Source organism: Saccostrea echinata, unplaced genomic scaffold (assembly GCF_033153115.1).
Source record: "Saccostrea echinata isolate AGI-Se365-2 ecotype Australia unplaced genomic scaffold, CSIRO_AGI_Sech_v1 ptg000009l, whole genome shotgun sequence".
NCBI classification, from domain to species: Eukaryota; Metazoa; Mollusca; class Bivalvia; order Ostreida; family Ostreidae; genus Saccostrea; species Saccostrea echinata.
Window position 1 is genome coordinate 2,579,623 of NW_026889758.1, and position 23,029 is coordinate 2,602,651.

General features: G+C 35.5%; 1 protein-coding gene across 1 annotated transcript in view; it reads left to right on the forward strand.

Moving 5' to 3' along the window:
* LOC133181476 (uncharacterized) overlaps positions 1–23,029 on the forward strand; it is a 45,665-nt gene that overhangs the window by 3,779 nt on the left and 18,857 nt on the right. The window contains exons 5-17 of the mRNA XM_061315968.1: positions 271–421; positions 564–623; positions 1,819–1,862; positions 2,103–2,186; positions 2,589–2,649; positions 2,843–2,885; positions 3,495–3,613; positions 3,938–4,008; positions 18,086–18,305; positions 18,508–19,329; positions 19,783–19,905; positions 20,831–21,019; positions 22,353–22,495. Coding sequence (XP_061171952.1) covers positions 271–421; positions 564–623; positions 1,819–1,862; positions 2,103–2,186; positions 2,589–2,649; positions 2,843–2,885; positions 3,495–3,613; positions 3,938–4,008; positions 18,086–18,305; positions 18,508–19,329; positions 19,783–19,905; positions 20,831–21,019; positions 22,353–22,495 — 2,130 coding nt within the window. The remainder of the gene's footprint in view (positions 1–270; positions 422–563; positions 624–1,818; positions 1,863–2,102; positions 2,187–2,588; positions 2,650–2,842; positions 2,886–3,494; positions 3,614–3,937; positions 4,009–18,085; positions 18,306–18,507; positions 19,330–19,782; positions 19,906–20,830; positions 21,020–22,352; positions 22,496–23,029) is intronic.

The window sequence follows — 23,029 nt, forward strand, 5'->3', positions numbered from 1 at the left end:
GATGTGTGTTTTACTGTATCTTGATAAAGAGTAGGAAATACCATATTTTTCTGCTGCAATTCTGTGGTTTATATGCATTCTATATTATTCAAATTACATGTACTTTCTGTGTACATGTATATGGTGAATGTTACAAGACATTTTTTCAATGAGCAACATCAATGCATATTGTAAGAATACATTTATATCATATTATAAGAATAATTTATCTTGATATGCTTAAAGCTCATTTTATTGATTCTTCATTGGAAAATATTAATTGATTCAAAGAGAGAAGTCAAAGAAAAAGACATCCCTGGATGTTGATGAGGGTGATGAAGATGAAGAGGAAAAACCGAAGAGAGAGAAATCTAAACGTGACATGAGTAAAGACTTCAGGACAGTGTTTGTAGGCAATCTTCCCGTCACCACCGATAAAAAGGTATAACTATTCCTGTAAAAGTCATTAGACATTAGTGATAAACAAATAATATACTGAGACAGAGTTCTATATCTTTATCTGATTCTCTTGTACAGCCTTCTCAATACTTGAACATAAATTCAAGCTTAATTTCTTTTTGTAGGGGCTTTACAAGTTATTTAAGAAATTTGGATCGATTGAGAGTGTTAGATTACGCTGTGCAGTAAGTCTTTTATTACATGTATTTCACTACACAAGAGCTGTATGTACTTCATAGTTAGTATATATATATATATATATGTCTCAGTGTGAATAGTTAGTATATACATGTAGGTCTCTCACTACACAATAAGTTATGACCAGTCCGATATTTATACCCCTGCTCAGGAGAGGGGGGTATACTGTTTAACCCTTGTATGTCTGTCTGTAAGTCTGTCTGTCCGTAACAAATTTTTGTCTCAGTTTTCTCAGCAACAACCCAAGGCAGATGCTTGAAATTTTAGCACACTCTTTGTTTATTACATTTTCTTTGATTTTTCCTTTGCCTCTGTCTTTTCTTAACACACACTATAGGCTGTGATGTTATAGTTGAGCAGTTGAGACGTCATAGCTTAGCAGTTGTGAGATTGAAAACATTGTAACATGGATTTAAGCAAGTAAACATATTTTGAAGAAATTGGCAAGTTTAGATGGTTTAGTAACTATCTTTATCTTATGACAGGCCAGAAATTATTTTTTACTTGCTTTGATATCCTGTCACACTGTGAGAGAATATCACTTTGGTATCCTGTCACACTGTGAGAGAATATCACTTTTATTCAATAAATAACTCACAGTATTTCACTGTTAAAAATGTAATGAAAAGAGGGATTCAACAGTTTTGGTAGTTCATGGTGACTGTTCAATTTATTGACATCACCATGTTGGCATACAGCCAAGATAGCAAATGAAATGGCAGACAACAGAAAACTGCATTATAACATAATGACAACAGCATGCAAGACAAATTCCTTATGGGAAATATTTAAAGAAGTCAACTTTAGTTTATGTTGAAGATTGAAAGTCTTGCTTTGCTGTGAAGTATCGCTCTTATTCTGAGCTACCTCTTTGTCACTTAGAAAGCTGATACTCAAAGTGCATTATTGTCTGTAGTACTTGATTCCAAATCTCTTAATCTGATATAGTATATAAACAATCTCTTAATCTGATATAGTATATAAACATGTTTTTGTAATATAAATAGTAGAGTGGATAAGAACCCAGTTTAACTTTAACTGCTATATTTGATGCTTTTCTATGTGCACTAGAATACCCTGGAGACGTGATTCTGTATTTTTCCAATAGAAAACATTCTGAGGACTTAAAATTGAAACTGGAACAAGCATTGATTATTACAGTCACACCATGTTCTTTTACAGCCCAGATCAAACACAAAGTTACCTAAAAGGGCTGCTATAATCTTGTAAGTAAATGTTTTTTAACAACTTCATCTATTTTCATAAGTTCTAGAGGTGGAATCATTTCCACGCCTAGTAAATATGAATTTTGTTATGACTGTAAGTGTGGTAGTCAGGCCAGGTATCTCAACTGGTAGATCACCTGTCTAGAATTCAGGAGGCCCTGGGTTCAAAACCTGATCTGGTCCATCACATTTTCTCCCTTCCTTTATGCAAGGTAGAAATGTTTCTTATTATCTTTGCAGGAAAGACTTCCACCCAGAACGGGACAACATCAGTGCTTATGTCTGCTTCAGGGAGGAGGACTGTGCCAAAAAGGCCCTGAAAATGTCAGTCTATAAGATAAACTTTATTTAAATTCAGGTTTTCAAATTTGCAAAATAACATTTATAGCTCTACTGAACTTTTGAGCAACAACATTGTATCAGTCAGAACAACTGTTTGTTAAGTAGGGTAATGTATATGTAAGTAGTACATTGATTATGTATTTGCTGTTTTTGTAGATATACATGTATGTATATAACAATCAAGAAAAGGAGTACATGTACTTAATGCATTAACAATTTACCAGCAGAGCTTTAGAAACATGCTCTCTGTGGTAGTGGCAAGAGGAAATAATTGTCATTATGCTCTGTGTATATGCTTCTTAGATTGATGTGTTGTTGGTTTTTGATTTGTTTGTTTGTTTGTTTGTTTTTAATTCAGACAATGATCTTTTTCTTCTCTTTTAGGAATGGAAAACTAGTTGAAAACCTTCACATTAGAGTTGACATGTCGAACCATGACCCAAGGGTAAACTTTGTAAAATAATCAGTTGGTAGTAAAGTTAAAACCTATTGATAAAATTTAAAACTTTACTACCACAGTAACATGTAATTTAGAATTGACATACTTAATTTTTTTACTTTGAAAATCATAAATTTGATTGCAGATTATGAATGAAAGATATTAGTAATGAGATAATGATTTACATATGTATTTTCAGACGGATTTTAAGCGCTCCATCTTTGTTGGCAATCTTGCACTAGGTAATGTACCTTATCCTTTTTATGGATTTTCTATCAATGGGTATTCCAACTTTATTATAGACCCCCCCCCCCCCCCCCCCCCGCTTGAAACGTGGGGGATATATAGTGATGGGGGTGTCCATCCATCTGTATGTCCTTTCATTATGCATTTGGGTACCCATTTCTTTTTTGCAACTCCTCCTATACCACTGAATAAAATTTAATGAGACTTTCCTTGAATCTTTATTATGTAGTGCCATTGTGCACCTCATATTTTAACTTTTTTATCTGCCATATATTTCAGGTTTCCCTTAGCAAAACGCAGACACTGCCATTCTTTCTATAATATTGAGGGGTTATACCCATCTCTAATCACAACTCCTCCTATACCACTGAATAAAATTTAATGAGACTTTCACAGAATCTTTATTACATGGTGTCATTGTGCACCTCCTACTTTATACATGTATTTTGATTGGACAGTTATTTGGACTTTCTTATGGCAAAAACTGGACTTTGCCATTATATTAATATGGGAGCAGGGGTATCATTTTGTGAGCTCACTGCATCTCTAGTTTTTGGTGTAATTTATATAATTTTTTTGTGAAGTACTGGACATATTTTTTATAGATGTCAAGGAAGAAGATATAAGAAACCATTTTGTTAGCTGCGGAAAAATTAGAAATGTTCGCGTCATTCGTGATAACCAGTCTGGTGTTGGCAAGGGAATCTGTTATGTAACATTCAAGGTAAAAAAGGCACCAAAAAGACCTTTCTGTAAATGTCTCTTCCATATTCAGTCCATATTAGTTTTAGACTCTTGGAATCTGTCACTCTAAGTTCTTTATTCTTAAATCATGGTAATTTTAGACATTACTTTACCTATAAAAAAATAACTTTATTAATACATGCTTTTACACAAGTCATGGATGTTTAGAGAAAATGAAATACTACTGTAGCTGTGATTTCATTGGTAGTCAACAGTATTCTATTCTATCTACACTTTACAAACTTAAGGAAGACAATTCCTGATTACATTTCATTATCTTATTACTTTGTACTTTTGTTTTCAGTCCAAGGATTCTGTGGGACTGGCGATGAAACTGAAAGGCTCAGAGCTATCTGGCCGTAAAGTGAGAATAGAATACTGTCTGGAAAACCCAAAGAAAGAGCAGAAAGTATCCTTTACATGTATTTTGTTGGTCACATGTCTAGAAAAATATTGATAGCAAATTTTAAGCATGTCTTTGTTTCTTTGACATCATTTGATTGTTACATATTTCATTCAGTAATACCACTCACTAAATATATACTCCAGCATATCCATTATGCCTGTCTTTATTGGGAAAATCTCGTGTAGAGTACATTCTTTGTCTCTGATGTACACTATGTTTATGTGTGAATTAATTTTACACAAGCAGTAGGGTCACCATAAGTTTTCTTTAACTAGTTGTCAGATGAAGAAAGACAAGAAACCTCAAAGAAAGGCTGATAAACACAAGAAAAAAACATACTTTCATATGCGACCCAGTAATGTAAAAAATAGTGCCGTTTTCCAGAAAAAAATTCGTTCCAAACAAAAGAAGAAAAAGAGGCAGGGTCACAGAAAATGATGGACATTCTTTGTCTGGTCCCCTTTTCTAGAACTCAATTCTGCAATGGAGAATCAAAATGATCTAAAGATTAACATTTCCGTTTCTTATAATTGAATAAATTACAAGATAAGTGTCATACCTGTGCCTCTGTCTGTTCAGTACAGAGCTGGCTAATGCCATGTGTAATTCTGAGTAATACCAGTAATTTATCAATATGGAGCAGCTAATATGTATGTCTAAGAGATGCATCTAAAGGATGCATCATTTAAGAGGATATTAATTATTAACATTACAAGAATTTTTAGTATATGTGTCTGAGACAGATTGCAGAATGCATCTAATTGATGCATCAATTAATTATCAACATTTAATAGAAGATTTCATGGAAATATTTTGTGTTGATGAAGTACATGGTTATATGTTTTCATGATTATACCTCGGATGTTATTTAATAATGAAAAAATAAAGTGTTACAACAAAAGGATGTGTTTACATAGGCTGGATTGCACAGTTAAATACATATCATGGGTGGAATGCCTTTTTAGCTCACCTGAGCTGAAGGCTCAAGTGAACTTTTCTGATGAAAATTTGTCCATTGTCTGTCTCGGCATTGTCGTTTTAAACTTTTCACTTTTTTTACTTCTTCTTAAGAACCTCTGGGCCAATTTCAACCAAACTTGCCAGAAAGAATTCTTGGATGAAAGGGATTCAAGTTTTTTTTTTTTTCCAAATGAAGGACCACACCCTCTCTCAAGTAGAGATAATTAAGAATTAGTGAAAATGAAATGGCATCTTTTAAAAATCTTCTTCTCAAGAACCACCAGGCCAGAAGTGACAGCTTCATTACATGGTGTATAGGTTTAAGGTTGTTCGAACCATGAGCCCTGGGAATAGGGTGGGGCCACAGTGGACAATCAAATTTTTACATAGCAATACATACGAAAAGTCTTCTTCTCAAGAACAGCAAAGCCATGATAGTCATATTCATATGGAAGCATCTTCAGGTAGTGTAGATTCAAATTTGTTCAAATCATGATTCCAGAGGGTAGGGTGGGTCCACAATGGGTGTTCAAAGGTTTGCATAGGAATACATAGGAAAAATCTTCTCAAGAATGGCAAGGCCATGATCAGTTAAATTTATATGGAAGCATCTTCAGGTAGTGTAGATTCAAGTTGGTTCAAAACATAACCCCTGGGGGTAGGATGGAGGATGGGCAATCAAAGTTTTACATAAGGAAAACATAAGAAAAATCTTTTAAAAAAATCTTTCACACAAGAACAGCAAAGCCATGATGGATGATTAGTCATATTTATATGGAAGCATCTTCAAGTTTATTGAGATCATATCTCCTAGGGGCAGGGTGGAGCCACAATATGTGATCAATATTTTACACAGAATCATATCAATGATTTTTCTACACCCAATTTAGGTCCGAATATCGGCCCTTTCCCCTATAAAAAATTACCGATTTTTTCCCAATTTCAATTGCATTTTTCCCAAAATAAAACCGATGTTGTTTTTGTTATATTGAATTTTTAAGTACAACTTATATAAAATGGAACGCTATTATTCTCGGTCATTCAGACTCTTAAAATAATAGTGAGGAAGAGCAGATTATTTTGTGCGTTTACAAGACATAGAAAAACATATGGATCGTGTCAAACGTCAAACTTGTGTGTAAATACATCGTAAGAAAGTGTAAGATGAATGTGAACCAGTGAAACATAGCTTTATTTGTAAATCCAAGTACTAGAAATTCTACAACAAGCATCCCTTATTTAACAAAAATCAAATTTCCTACACTCGGCAGATGCAACTAATATTGCAGAGTAATTGCAGAAATATGATTAGGGTGATTTAGAAAGCTTTAATAATGAGTTAGAAAAAACGATTTGTCAGATTATTCCATCTTCAATGCCTATTATGAGTAGGATTTTCTCTTATGTCTACCATTATCTGATTATGGTAAAAAAAAAAGAAAAAAAAAAAAAAAAAAAGGAAATACATGTATTGGACAGTCACAATGACAACTTTCAAAGATTAAAAAAAAAGAGTTAAAAATGTAGAACTGTGTCTAATTTGTTATTTTGTAGTAAATATTTTTAATAAATGATCTTACATTTACGGTAACCAATATTTTATTTTACCTGTCAATTAAGGTTAATTTCAATCTTATTGATTTTTCCCAATTTGACACAAATGTCGATGATTTTTCCCAATTGTAAAGGCTCAGGCTCCGTTTAAAAAGTGTAGAAAAATCACTGCATATTGATAAAATGTTTAGTAATTCTTCTCAAGAACAGCAAAGCCATGATTAGTTATATTTATTTCAAAACATCTTCAGGTAGTGTAGATTCAAGTTTGTTCAACTAATGTCCCCTGGGGTAGCTATAATGTGTGATCAAATTTTTCATAGGAATATAGGGAAAAAATCTGCTGATGAAGAACAGCAGGGCTAGAGTGACTCAGGTGAGCATTGTTGCCCATGGGCCTCTTACTCTTCTATAGTGTCAACAGTTTTGAGCAGCTGTAGTTAAATTTTCAGTCTCCACATGAAGTAGATTAAAATTGATGTTTTAAATGCCTTCATCATAGTTAAGCTTAGCCTTGACATCAGTCAATGAAAATTTTTAAAATGTTTTTTTTTCATAACCAAGATCAAACACAGGTTAAATCAGGAGGATTTTTTCAGGTTCTGATGTTGACATTTCACCTCGGCATAAATTAAACACATAGACCTGTCTCTATTGTGAATAACCTATTCCTATAATTGTCAACATGATAATGAAGTTAATTCCCTGTTGAACTGCTACATGGGATCTTGGGTGTTCAGTGCCTGATGAAGAAGTAATAAAGGAGACAGTCATGACTTGAAAAAAAAAATTCTGTAATTGAAGCAAGTCTTACAGGACATTCTAAAGAGTTTGAATGAAGAGAGGAAAAAAAAACTTTTAGCAAACCACTTCAGCAGTGTGCTAAATCAACAATGTGGACTATTACCTAATATAACTGAAATGGTTATGCCGTGGATATCAGCCTGGGTAGCTCAGTAGGTAGAGCACCTGACTAGTGATTCAGGGGTCCCGTGTTCGATTCACGCTCCAGCCATACATTTTCTCCTTTCCTGTTACAGATTTGGTGCCGTTGACCACCCCTGGACTTGCAAGTGAAAGTCCTGCCAGGGGCTAGCTAATAAGAACTTGGGTTGTGTCTTCAAGGGTGAAGACAATTTAAGGAGAGAGGGATTTAATGGTTATGCCGTGGATATCAGCCTGGGTAGCTCAGTAGGTAGAGCACCTGACTAGTGATCCAGGGGTCCTGGGTTTGATTCGGCGGTCCAGCTATACATTTTCTCCTTTCCTGTTACATTACTGAGAGTGAACTGAGTAAGGGTCAGACTGAGATTGGGTAAGGAAGGAGAGATTTGGTTAACTTGAAGATAAACATGGTTGAACTGAGAGTGAAGAAGATGGAAGAACTAGACTGTACAACTTTGCATTCAATTTGAAATCATAATGAAATCTAATTTGTAGTTCACTCATGTGCTACTTGATGTCAACAAATGCTTACAGAGATGAAATAAGTGAATTTTAAGATAACAAACTGTGATCTATCTCAGTAAACCTACAAACACTACAAATATGTGAACAGGGCCATAAAACATTGACCCCTGGAAATTCCAAGGGTTGGATCAGGTGCTGAGGAGGAATAAGCATCCCTGTAGACCACTGGGGTCAAATGCTGGTTCGGGTCTCAAGGGGTGATACTTATGCCACTAGGTCTCACCACTTAAAACCTTGAGTTAATGCCCACCGTCTCTAAATAGGTTCTGCCAGCAAGTCACATGCCACACCTCCTCGTGGTGACCCTGGAAATGCTTTAGTAGCTAAGTGGCAGTGGCAAAAGGCGAGTGTCCGGCGCCTTGAAATAACTGGAACCCGTGGCTAAGGGAAGGATACCCTGACAGAAAACCACTGGCCCTCCGAGTCCAGGGGGTTGAGCTTAGGGCTAACAACCCTAACTCATAAAAAAAGTATTGTTACGGAAACAGTAACGAGGAATATCTCTATACCTGTGAATGAGAGCCTCTCTGGGACCTGCACTGGAACCAGTATGACTGTAGGTAGTGAAAGCCATTGGGAAACTACCAACACGAATAGGGAGGCCCTTAACACGGCCAAGACTAAGATCAAAATAGGATTCTGGAATGTACGTACTATGTATGCAATCGGTAAATTAGCACAAGTAACAGCCGAGATGAGAAGATACAACCTGCACGTGCTGGGAGTCAGTGAAAGCAGATGGACTGATTCAGGTAAAATACGCACAACAACAGGTGAAACATTACTGTATTCTGGTCGAGAAGATGGACTACATCATGAAGGGGTTGCAGTTATTCTCAAAAAGGGAATTGAGAAGTCTTTAATGGAATGGAAGCCAATAAACAGTAGATTGCTAACAGTACGGCTTAGAGGAAAGCAAGTCAACATGACATTATTCCAGTGTTATGCACCCACTAACGATGCAGATGAAGAACATAAAAATGCTTTTTATGAACAACTACAGCAAGAACTAGACAACACACCAGACCACGATATTAAGATCATCATGGGTGATATGAATGCTAAAGTCGGAGCAGATAATGAACTATACAATAGGGCAATGGGACGACATGGTTGTGGAAGCATGAATGAAAATGGAGAGAGACTTGTAGAGTTTTGTACTACCAACAACTATGTAATTGGAGGAACACTATTCCCCCACCAAAACATTCATAAGTTAACCTGGCACTCTCCAAACATGAGAGACAAAAATCAAATTGACCACATCATGATAAATGGAAAATGGAGACGATCATTATTGGATGTGAGGGTGAAGAGAGGTGCCGATGTTGATAGCGATCACCACCTGGTAACAGCAACTATCAAACTAAAACTGCGTAGCACAGAGAGAAAGAACATGGCAAGAAAGAAATTTGATGTGGATAAACTTAAAGACATCAAGGTACGACATGAATTCAACATCATGCTCAAGAATAAGTTCGATATATTACAAAATTTGGAACCAGAGGACAACATACATGTAACATCAATCGACAAAAAGTGGGAAAAAATTAGCAACATCTACACTGAAACTGGTGAGAAATGTATCGGTTATAGGCAGAAACATAGGAGTAAAGACTGGATAATGCCTAGAACGTGGATAATGATTGACTCAAGAAGAGATGCCAAAAAGAAAGTAAATGAGGCCAAATCTCTGAGACTTAAAGAGAGACATCAAAGGGAATATAGTGAAATAGAGAAGGAAGTGAAAAAGGCTCTACGTGCAGACAAGAGAGCACACATAGATGACCTAGCAACAAAAGCAGAAGAGGCAGCCAACAGAGGAGAGCAAGGAAATCTTTACAAAATAACCAAGGCACTGAGTGGCAGGAATAGACCATCTCCCAATCTACCTGTCAAGGACAAAACAGGAAAGTTGCTGTCATCAAAACAAGAGATGGAGGAACGATGGACAGAGCATTTTAAGGAAATCTTAAACAGACCACCTCCAACTCATGAACCTGACATCAGTTATCCAGCAAATGACCTAAACATAAGCATTGAACCACCACAAATTCCAGAAATTGTCTCTGCAATACAAAGTCTAAAAAATGGAAAAGCCCCTGGATATGACAACTTAAATGCAGAATTGTTCAAAACAGATCCACTTCTTACAGCCACAATTTTACAGCCAATTTTCCATGACATCTGGGAAAGAAACACCATACCAGATGAGTGGAACCATGGAGTCATCATTAAAATACCAAAGAAAGGCAACCTAAACGACTGCAACAATTGGCGAGGAATAACACTGCTTTCCATCCCAAGTAAGATCATGGCTAAAATCATCATCAGAAGGATATCCATAGCTGTAGATGTCAAATTGCGCAAAGAACAAGCAGGATTTAGGCCAGGGCGAGGATGTATTGATCAAATATTTACACTAAGAAACATCATTGAACAGTGTACAGAATGGCAACGACAGTTATATATTAATTTTATTGATTTCGAAAAAGCCTTCGACAGCATTCATAGAGACAGTCTCTGGAAAATTGTGCGGTCATATGGCATCCCACAACATCTAATAGATATCATCAAGAGTTTTTATGTCAACTTCAGATGCAGAGTTGGAAACACCAGCATCGAGTTTGACGTTAAAACAGGAGTCCGTCAAGGCTGTGTAATGTCATCAACACTATTCATCATAGCCATTGACTGGGTCATGAAGAATACAACATCTGACATTCAGAGAGGCATCAGATGGGGTACATTTACAACACTAGAAGACCTGGACTTTGCTGATGATATAGCCTTATTCTCCCACTCCCACCAGCACATTCAAGACAAAACCAGCAGGCTACACAAATATGCAGGAAGCATTGGACTGAAGATAAACACCAAAAAAACAGAGGTCATGACCCTAAATGTAAACAACCCACAAGCGGTCAAAGTGGAAAATCACATCCTTCCATGCACCAACACCTTTACATACTTGGGTAGCAAAGTAACAACAGATGGTGGAGCAGAGACCGACATCAAAGAGAGGCTATCCAAGGCAAGAGCAGCTTTTAACAACCTACATACTGTTTGGAGATCAAGTCAGTACACAACAAGAACAAAGCTGAAACTATACAAAAGCTGCATTCTACCTATCCTTTTGTATGGATCAGAGTGTTGGAGAATGACAGAGAGTGACCTGAACAAGCTGTCAACATTTCATACAAAGTCCCTGAGAAGGATCTTAAGAATATTTTGGCCCAATACCATCTCAAATCAAGACCTTCTCAACAGGTGCCAACAAGAGGACATGGCCACAATCATCATCAGAAGACGCTGGAACTGGCTTGGCCATGTACTTAGAAGGGACTCAGACAGCATCATAAAGACAGCTCTCTTCTGGACACCAGAGGGAAAACGGAAGAGAGGAAGGCCCAAAGTCACTTGGCGGCGGACAGTGGAAGCCGAACTTAAAGTACAAAAGAGAAGCTGGGGCACACTCCAAAAGCTAGCCAGTGATAGACAAGGATGGAGAACCCTCGTTACTGCCCTATACGCCAAAGGCGTCACGGGCAGTAAGTAAGTAAGTAAGTAGACCACTCACACCCGCCATGAGCCCATTGTGTTGATCAGGTAGATTTAGTCAAATTTAGTACAAAAACAAAGTTTAATGCCCCAGCCTATAACTAAATGACTGTGATCAGATATATAATTTCTTGAATGAAATTTGCAACATTTCGACATAGTTATTGAATATACTATAAATCATGAATATTGTTACAAGATCATTGCATAAACAAGATTTAGAAATTAAAACAGCACACTGTCTATTGACCTTCCTTAACTTTGATAAAATTATGACTTTGTGTCAAGATCTTGGAATTTTGGGACTCATTGGAAGCAAAGCTAATGTATATATATATTTTTTATAATATTGCAGTCAAGAGTTCAAGATTAATTCTACTTCTCACTCTGAAAGGAGACCCTTATGCGCCGTCGATGATCGAATTTCTTGATTGAATTGCTTATGGTTGTTTGAATATTCGCGGTCTTTGGGATATGATTTGTAGCGACATCTAGTGGACAGGTAAACCGAATATCCCGTATGTAACTCAAAATGGCGAGAATGGCTTGAGAAAATGTAAATAATATACGCTATTTTGCAGAACAGGTAAGTTTTGATAAGCTTTATAGTAGTAGAAAGTTGAAATATTTATTCCCTTTCTTAAAAACAATTATATATTCGACAAACCGGGTTCTTCAGGAACTTTGTCATGTTGTTTATGAGGGAAAAGGGTGTGTGAAATGCAAAAAATGTCAAACATTTCGTGACCAGGTCTTTAAACTGACTCACATCACGCCAACAAGCAGGCCAATTATTATATCTAATTTTTCTGATTTAATCAGTGTATCTTGACAATGGCGGAATCCATGCGAAAGCAGATAAGACAACGTTACCTTGATTCGCACCTGTGAATTCAGGTAAACTAGTACCAGTAATTACGGTGCCGTATGTTATAGCACGTAGATGCCACTGGTACATCTGGAAATTACTCATGCGAAAATATTTATGCAACATCCTGACCTAGCACTGAAGAGATGAGTGACATATATACTTGGTCTAATGCATGTGATTTCCTTGTCCAGCGTACAAATATGCGGACATGTTCCAGGTGTATTTTGGGAGAAACGATAAAAGTTGCATTGTTTAGAAATTAAACAGTTTTACTGAAAGCATAAAGATACATTACAGTTAAAAGTTAAAAACAAATGTGTATTCTGTCTAATAATAATGAAGATATAACTGCTTTTATACTTGGATGGACTAATAATGCCAGTATTATATGGTATGTACACCCAAAAAATTAATATGATTTGTTTCAATTTGAGCTAAAATTCAGCTTTTGACAATAAATTATAGATTATGCAGTAAAAAGTTAGAGTTGTAGAAATATATTAATTTAGATGAAGTTTTATCAACAGATTTTGTTTAATTTTACTTACTTCATTTTTCTTGCCTTCAGCATCATCATCAATCTTGTCCAATACTTAAAGGTGCTTAGACACAGATTTGAACTTAATATTTTCACAAATATTTTCACAAATTTTCTTATAATATCATGACTTATTATATAGCATTTCACATGAAAATATAATTAAAAACTTACATGTGTATTTTAATGTGGAAATTATTGGAACTACGAATTCCGGGACGCGTTTGATTAACACATCTTTTCACTTACAAAAATTTTAACTTCATCCTTAATATTTAAGAAAAGAAGCGATTATGTTACATATTAATGAAAAATAATACGTCTATAATCTAGAAAATTCAGAGTAGAAATGTTCAAAAGTAAAACCCATTCACAGTATTGTCATTCCGTGCTCTGTGATGTGTACAGAGTTTAACAAATTGAACACACTCGTGAAACGTAAACTGTTTTTGTAAACAGGGCACGAGCTCTGTAATTGTTAATTCACCGGGTGTGTTCAATTGTTAAACTCTGCACACACCACTGAGCACGGACTTGCAATACTGTGAGTGGGTTTTACTTTCGAACATTTCTACTCTGAATTTTCTGGGTTATAGTTTTAATATTTTTCATTAATACACAACAAATTTGCCACTTTTCTTAAGTGTTAAGAATAAAAATAAAATATGTGAAAGCACAAGGATGTGTCAATCCAACGCGTCCAGAAATTCGAAGTTTTAATAACTTTGAGATGGAATAAGATTTTTATTATATTTCAGTATGAAATGCTATAGCAACATATAAGTCATGAAATTATACATAAAACTTGAGAAAATATTAACTTTACATCTGTGTCCAAGCACCTTTAAATTGAAATGACCAATAGTTATGTGATATTTTACAGGTAGTATATATTGCTTTGGAGGGTTTCAGTTGAATCCTGTCATTTCTTCTTCATAATATATAACTGACCTCCCATCAATTCTACAGACCTCAGATCTTACCTTTGCTATAGATTTAGTAACAAACTCTGTATTTTTATGTACAGATTTCTGATTTTGCAGTACAGCAACAATTCTTTGAAAAACCTAGTTTTGTTCTTTTTTTTCACTTTAAACTTAAATTTGATAAGAATTTAATACTAATACTTAAATTTTATAAAAATTTAACACTAATACTATGGTTTATTTATTATATTTCAAATCGATGATTTTGAGCATTAGTTATTTTAAAAATGAATTTTGATTCTTATTTCCCAAACCCAACTCCTCTATCATGTCTATACACTTGTTAGTTTGATTCACAATTATCTGAACAGTGATTTATGTGAAAGTGTAATTTATCAATGAAATGAGAGATGATTGATTAATTAATCATTTAAAACATGCAGATTAAGTTTCAGATTTTTAAAATATTATCATATGGTGTTTGTTTTCAAGTATTGGATCCCTGACAAACTTGTTCAATAATTGAAAATGTGGAGGGAATATTGGTATGTGAAGTCTGGAGAGAATAAATGTTTTTGCATTTAGCGTTAGAGCTGATGTAAATGTGCAAGTTGATGTTCTTAACCATGTGTTTAAGAAATGAATGAGTTTAACACATTTTAATCTTGAGAGTGAGTGAGTTACAAGTACATTATTGGATTTTAAACATTGCAAAGAACATAATGAACTTGAGCTTGGTGAGTGAAATTCTGTACTGTAATTGATTTATCATGTAGAAGTATGTGTTCAGAAAACATTTTTTTGGGATTGTGTAGCATTTATGAAGTGTTTGGATTTATGTAAGATTTTCCAAGATGCAGAGGTAAATTATATTTTTCTAGATTTAAAAAAAAAAATATATTTAGATAACTTGATTTGTTGAAGAGAAATTGATAACTGATTAATTTTAATGGACTTATGATTTGCAGAGTGTTCTAAATATTCTTATAATAAAAAAAAATCACAATTATAATGATAAAGTTTGCAATTCAATTCCATTATAATTGACTAAATGTGCAGCTTGTGTTTGGTTTATGATTTGTATATGTTACCTATAGCTTGTGATTCAAACACAGATAGATGTATCAGTGAGGTATATATTTATCAGATTCATGGCCATGTTTTGACTTTTTACTATAATGGGATTATGGAAATTACTGGAGATTTGTGTCAAACACTGTGTGTGTGTGTGTTTTTTTTCTATCAGTCGAACTACACACTGATGCAAAAATATCTTTTATCATCAAATTATTGTGTTCATTATATATTAGTTTGTCATTGTGTCTTAATGGTGTTAATGGAAAACTACATTTAAGAAAACTTTGAAAACAATGTTGAAAATTAACAGATAAAGACCAAGACAAAAAAAACCCCAATGTTGTTTGTTTAATCTATTTACCTGGTAATCACATGTACATGTACGTACTATTAATAAAAGGTGTAATGATTAATGGAAATAATCACTATTTTGATTAGTTGTTGATTTTCTATTCTTCACATAATGAAAACACAAAAGTGTAGACAGATACCTGTATATTGTATCATTATAATCACCTAATATGTACTAGATCACAGTCGCTGTAATATTGATCACCCTCTGTCATTCTGTCTACTGCAACACTCATGTACATAGAAATACAGAGTAGGGAGGATAATTGAGTGCATATCCTAGGACTGAGTGATGAAGAGTTGGATTCTGACAGTGGCTGACAAGTTAAACAAAAAATTAACTCATTCACCATAACGAACAGGGTGTGCGAGGAGTAATCTCTAACAATGCCACAAAATAAGTAGCATAGCTGGAATTCTTTAAAAAAAAAATTATTTCACAGTATGACCATTCCCATTGTGTGCTAACTGTTCAGATAATACAGGGTGTAATGTCTTGGTTCATTTTAATTACATGATTTGTATGGTTGGAAGAGTCACTTATACAAAGCATAGGGGAACCACTTTAATCAATTTCTTCCAACTGATTCCATTTTTCAAACAAAATTTGCCGATTCTGCATTGGGTTGTGGGGGAATCTGATTTGGTTGAATTTTTCATTATCTGAATAACTTACATAATTGGTTTTAGTATTTAATTATTTTTAATCAGATGTTTTAGAGCATATTCTTAGGTGTTGCAGCTAAAATTTCTTTTGCAAATATTGATTGCAGAACTGAACAAATGGACTTAGATTTATTGCCTGTTGGTATTTAATGCAAAATCTTGGCTAATAGTTAAAAAAATTAAACAACAGCTTTTCTTTTTTTTTACCGGTATATGTTTTTTGTTTCTGTTTTTTTTTTTTTTTTTTTAGATAAGAGTAGAATTAAATTAAAAAAGTCCTCCCCCTTCCTGTCATTCTTCGTAAATGAGTGTTATATGGGAAACCAATTTGAAACATTTATTAGCTCTACTGGTTAGAGAATAAAGAGCTTCTGCCATAGTAAATTGTTCGTCTTCTCTCCGTCTGTCTGTTTGTTAATCTGTCTGTAAAAAAAAAATTTAATATGCTACTCCTCCTGCAGTTTTGGTCCAGTTTCAATATGACTTGGTAACAAGTAGACTACACTAAGATACATAATTCTGTATATCTGCAGTGTATGATTTTGATGAGCAGTATAGCCATCATTACTAAAAATGGAAATTTCTGTGAAATTCTTTCAAAAATGCTACTTCGATCTCGTATAGTTTTAATCTGATTTCAGTGAAACTTTCTACATAAGTAGACTACACTAAGATACATAATACATGTACTATATATTGGTTTTTGATTTTGGTGAATGCCATTGAATGGTGGTGTCATGGTTACTAAAAATAGACATTTCTTTGAATATCTTTTAAAATGCAACCATTCCCACAGTTCTGGTCTGATTTCAATAAATCTTAACTATACACAGGTAGACCACACAAGATACATAATTCTGTAAATAGCTTTTGACTCTGACATACAGTGTTGCCATAGTTACTAAAAATAGAAGTTTCTGTAAAATTTCTTTAAAAACACTACTCCTACTACTGTTTTAGGCCAAATAAAAAAATATGTGTGGTTCCGGTTACCCGACCGTCCCTATTTTATACCCCCGACCCTAAACTTTTTTTTGGCAATTTTCATATTTTTCCCGGAATTTTCCCCAATTTCCATCAATGGCTCCGGTTTAAGTTTTAGTTTCAGCAATGACGGCCCCCTTGCACAACATAGTGCAAGTGTTTATTAGTGTTAAATCCAAAGCAAGCTAGCATGTAGGTGTCCCCTACCAATATTGACTAGTATATTATCACACCACATCTAAATGTCATTTGCAAAGTAGTGATAAGTATTATTTAGAAAAATTAAGAAAATCATTTTGTTAAAAAAAAAAAAAAAAAAAAAAAATCCCTACCTACCTACCCTAATTTTTTTGGAGGTGTAACCGGAACCAAACATATTTTTTTGTTTGGCCTTAGTCTGTTTCAATTAAACTTCAAAAAGGAGACTAAACCAAGGACCATAATTCTATTTATTGCTGTTGCCATAGTTTCAAGTTGAAGCCCCTCTTTCCTCTGTTTTAAGAGCCAGTAGAGCCACAGTCTCATTAGAGACTTGTTTTTTTGTTTTTTTTTTGTTTGGCTTTATGGGTAATAGATGTTAATTAATAATTTAAATAGAATGTGTTGATCTAATTTACAGTGATTATTATGAGAATTAGTAAAATAATTGTGCTTGTAGAAGATATTGTAAACTATTTAGAATTAGTTTGTACCTGATACAAATGAATGATGAGACAGGCTGCTGTCAGACAAACTTCATGCTCATTGACTGTACACAGCAAACCATTCAGAAAGAATAACGTATTGATATATGTACTGAGGAGTGCAGTCTCAGTTTATTTTGTTTGGCCGTGGAATACCCTAATTAATTTCCCGTCTTTGTGCTTCAGCTGATAAGCTTTATGAGGAAACAAGAGATGTATGTCACACATTAATCTACTAATGTTACCTGACTATATTTGTTAGATCAAGTTTTAATTATTTTTTATAGGCTTATCAGCATAGCAGCAGAGTACAGCCAGTGAAAAATTCAGTGATTAAGTAATGTATGGGTTTCTGCAAGTTATTATCTGAATGTCTACAAAAATGTTGCTTGATGATTTTTGCAGATATTTCACCATGTTCAAGAAAAATAAGAAGAGACCAGAAATTTCCAAGCCTCTGAATTTTGAGCACCGAGTCCACACAGGGTTTGACTCTGAGCATGGGAAATATGTGGGTCTCCCCCCACAATGGATGGGGATCATCATTCCAGAGCAGCAGCAAGAACGGCGGAAACCCATGGTGGACCCCTCTACTATTACAGACATGGAAATCCAACCCCTCAAGGTACCCCAGAAAAACAAATTATTTGTTGCAAAATTAAATAATTAAAATTTATCTAAATTTTTTACGCATTTTCAACATGAATTGGCATTGGATATTGTCTACATCACCTTAAAGGGGAATTTTGTTTTTTTAGGGAGATTAACTTTTTTTTGTCCTTGAAAAAAAGTGTGTCATTTAAAAATTATTCTTGATCTCATTATAGACAGTCATCCGGGGAAGCTCTGCTCAGTTAAATGGATATCATGGAGGGATTTCTGTAGCCAGATCAAACTCTTTACGACAAAGCAGCCCCCCACAACAGAGGAGGAGGTATGTTCCTGATTCTATGTACCCCGTCCCAGAGGCTCAGCATGACCGGTCACCAAACCAGGACAGGATTCCTCCAGGATATCCCACAAATGGACGAGGGGACCCAAACTTTGACCAGTACCCAGGTGATTATCGACAGGACCCTAGATACCCTCCTCCAGATCATAGGAGGGATAACAGAGATCCGAGAGGATATCGAGACCCAAGGGATTATCAAAGGGATCCCAGAGAATACCAGCGGGATCCTCGTGATTATCCCAACAGAGGTCCCCCACCCCAGGGATACAGGGATGGACACATTATGGAGCATGACCGTCGTTCAGAGGACTACAGAGGTCCAAATGATTCCTTTGATCGGAGAGGAAATGATTCCTTTGATCGGAGAGGAAATGACTCTTTTGACAGGAGAGGTCCGAATGACAGTTTTGACCGAAGAGGTCACAATGACTCTTTTGACAGAAGGCAGCCTAACAATGACACTATGGACCGACGGGGTCCCAATGATTCTTTTGATCATGATAGGTCACGTGACCAGGATATGTCCTACCCACCTGCCAAATATAACCACATGCCTCCTGGAATGCCTCATGGGGGGAGGAGTCCTCCAAGACACCCTGAAGATTTCAGACATAATCAAATCTCCAATGGGCCAGGTCCTAATCGTCACCAAGGAATGCAAGGCTTCAACAAGCAGCCCCTGCCTCATCATGATAATGTAAGTGTCAAAATGTAAAGGGGTAAAATCTTCTTTTTTTTTTCCACCCATTTTAAAAAAAAAGAATTATCCAAATTTCTTGGAAGTATATTATTTTCTGGAGGGTTGGTATAAGCAGATTGTCTTGAAATGTGGTATGTTGAACACTGATTTCTCTCAAACCATGAAACGTGGAAGTAAGTTGAAAGTCCCAATCACTGTGTATTTTAACCTTGCTATCTTGAATCCTCGGATATCTCACAGTTTTTCTTCTATTGAGTTTGAGATGACAAGGTTTGACTTTATAAAATTTCATAATGTGTCATTTATCCAGCCCCATCCCTCCCCAAAGATCAGAATGAAAACAAGACCCCACCCTCCCCAAAGATCAGAATAAAACAAGACCCCACCCTTCATATCTTGTGCTTAATACAATGTATATACATGCTGAACATCTGTATCTCACATTTTTAGGTACCTCATCCACAGCAGGGCTATCAACAGGCACCTCCTAAAATGGGACCTCCTCAGCAATCCCCCACCAAACCTCCTCCCAGCGGGTCAATACCTGAACAACAGAGACTATCACATGAACAGGTAAGGCAGACCTGAAAAAAGGTCACATAAAGAGTAGAAGTGAACAACAAAAAATGTCATATGAACAGGTAGGGTAGAGATAAACCAGAAAGTCTTTCACGTGAACAGTTAGGCAGACCTGAAACACAGTCTTGTTACATGAAAAGGTAAGGCAGACATATAAAACAAGGTCTGTCTCGCATAGGTTTGGCAGAACTAAACAGCATAGTCTGTATCTGACAAGGTAAGGCAGACCTTAACAACAGTCTGTCATATGAACAGGTAAGACAGACCTAAAACAACAGTCTGTCACATGAACAGGTAAGGCAGACCTGAACAACAGTCTGTCATATGAACAGGTAAGGCAGACCTAAACAACAGTCTGTCATATGAACAGGTAAGGCAGTCCTGACACAGAGAGAAATTGCCATTAGGATGAGAAATGAAGTTCTGCACCTGTGTAGTTGTACTGCATTGTATCAGTTTAGTGATAATGGTCTGTTATACTGTTATAACCAGAAACTTGGGGGATGAAGTATCAGGATTGATTGACACCCACACTTTGGTAACATTGATAGGTGTGATATGTATGTACAGTCTATACCTGTGTCTTCAGTTTAACCAGGTAACTGGAGGTGTAAGGTATTCAGAATATGTTCTTCAACATGTAGTATGACACAGGGATAAAATATCAGGATTTTTACTGTAGCCATAACCTAGTAGATGAAGTATCATTAAGGCTGAATCAGATATATGAATTTTTGACTCCGATATTTAAATACACGTTTGTAATGTTGAACTTGTAATAGATTACTGCCTATTGTTACAGTTCAGAGCAGCATTAGATACATACATGTACATGTAACAGATTACTATGTGTGTTACAGTTCAGAGCAGCATTAGATACATACATGTACATGTAACAGATTACTATGTGTTGTTACAGTTCAGAGCAGCATTACAAATGGTGGTCAGTCCTGGAGATCCGAGGGAGGACTTGGATAATTTCATCAAGATTGGAGAAGGATCAACAGGCATTGTGTGTATAGCTACACAAACCAGCACAGGGGCTCAGGTGGCTGTAAAGAAGATGGACCTCCGTAAACAACAGAGGAGAGAACTTCTGTTTAATGAGGTGAGGAATAGCATAATATGATTTATATGGAGGTGAAAAGAATAGCCTTATATCTTATATACAGAGGTGAAAAGAATATCCTTATATGTTATATACAGGGGATGGAGGTGAGAGGAATATCCTTATGTGTTATATACAGGGGATGGGGGTGAGAGGAATATCCTTATATATTATATGTAGGGGACGGGTGAGAGGAAATATCCTTATATGTTATATACAGGGATGGGGGTGAGAGGAATATCCTTGTATGTTATATACAGGGATGGGGGTGAGACGAATATCCTTATATGTTATATACAGGGATGGGGATGAGAGGAATATCCTTATATGTTATATACAGGGGATGAGGGTTAGAGGAATATCCTTATATGTTATATACAGGGGATGGGGGTGACAGGACTATCCTTATATGTTATATACAGGGATGGGGGTGAGAGAAATATCCTTATATGTTATATACAGGGGATGGGGGTGAGAGGAATATCCTTATATGTTATATACAGGGGATGGGGATAAGAGGAATATCCTTATATGTTATATACAGGGGATGGGGGTGACAGGACTATCCTTATATGTTATATACAGGGATGGGGGTGAGAGGAATATCCTTATATGTTATATACAGGGGATGGGGGTGAGAAGAATGTTCTTATATGTTGTATACAGGGGAGGGGGTTGAGAGGAATATCCTTATATTTTATATACAAAGGACGGGGGTGAGAGGAATATCCTTATATGCTATATACAGGGGATGGGGGTGAGAGGAATATCTTTATGTGTTTATATACAGGAGTATGGTTATTTTGTAGATGTACGTGTATCTTTAAAATAGAAAGACTTAAGTTTTAAAATAAAATCTGGATAATCTAATATTGGCCTTGTAATACACTGGGACTCGAAAATCAGCCAAAGAAATGAGCCATAATTAGCAAACTAAGTGTAAGCTGCTCATATGGAAATACTGTATATGGTAGCAACTTTATGATTGCTGTAAAATGGTGTATATGATCTAGACTACTTAATGGTATTCATGTATTAGAAGCAGTGTTTATAATCTATATGTTATAAACAGAGGTTAACAGTAGCGTGCCTTATATTCTTTTTTTCTCCATTTTGTTTCCAGTGAATAATTAATATTTAAGTTTCTTAATTTATTTGTAATTTTGATACTTAGGTGGTTCCAGTGAATATTAATATTTCCGTTTCTTTATTTGTAATTTTGATACTTAGGTGGTTCCAGTGAATATTAATATTTCCGTTTATTTATTTGTAATTTTGATACTAAAGTGGTTCCAGTGATTATTAATATTTCCGTTTCTCTATTTATTTGTAGGTGGTGATCATGAGGGACTATCATCATCCTAATATTGTAGACATGTACGACAGCTTCCTGGTTGGTGATGAATTATGGGTAGTGATGGAGTTCCTAGAAGGTGGCGCTCTTACAGACATTGTAGTAAACCAGACAAACAACAAGTAAGTCACAATACAAACCGATTGCTTATTTATTTGTTTGTACTGGGGTCATCCATTTATTAAAAAGTTCTAAAACATCTGTACCAAAATTTTTGTGTCACCTGCAGGAAAGCCACTTACTAAGGATTAAGTTTTTATTCATTCATTGGTCTATTTGGGAAGAGTCAGATGGATAAACATATGGACTTGACTTGAACATTTGATATATAGGATTTCTGTCCTCAAGTAGAACTGTATGTTTAATGAGGGGCTGCAAATACAATTTTTGAACTTTTCATTAAATCTAAAATCCTATAGAATTGGAATTTAGATAAATAAACATTTAAACGAATATCTGCAGTATACTGTAGATGTACTTTTTGCCACATGGGATTAATTTATGCTGCATACATGGTCCCAATTTTTCAGTGGAAATTTGTCACAGCATACAAAAAATTAAATAAGTATATATCATATACCTAGTAGTGTATCAGCCCTGATACAGGTGTTTCGGACTAGGTGAGACAGCCTCTTGGAACTAGGGCTGTCTCGCCC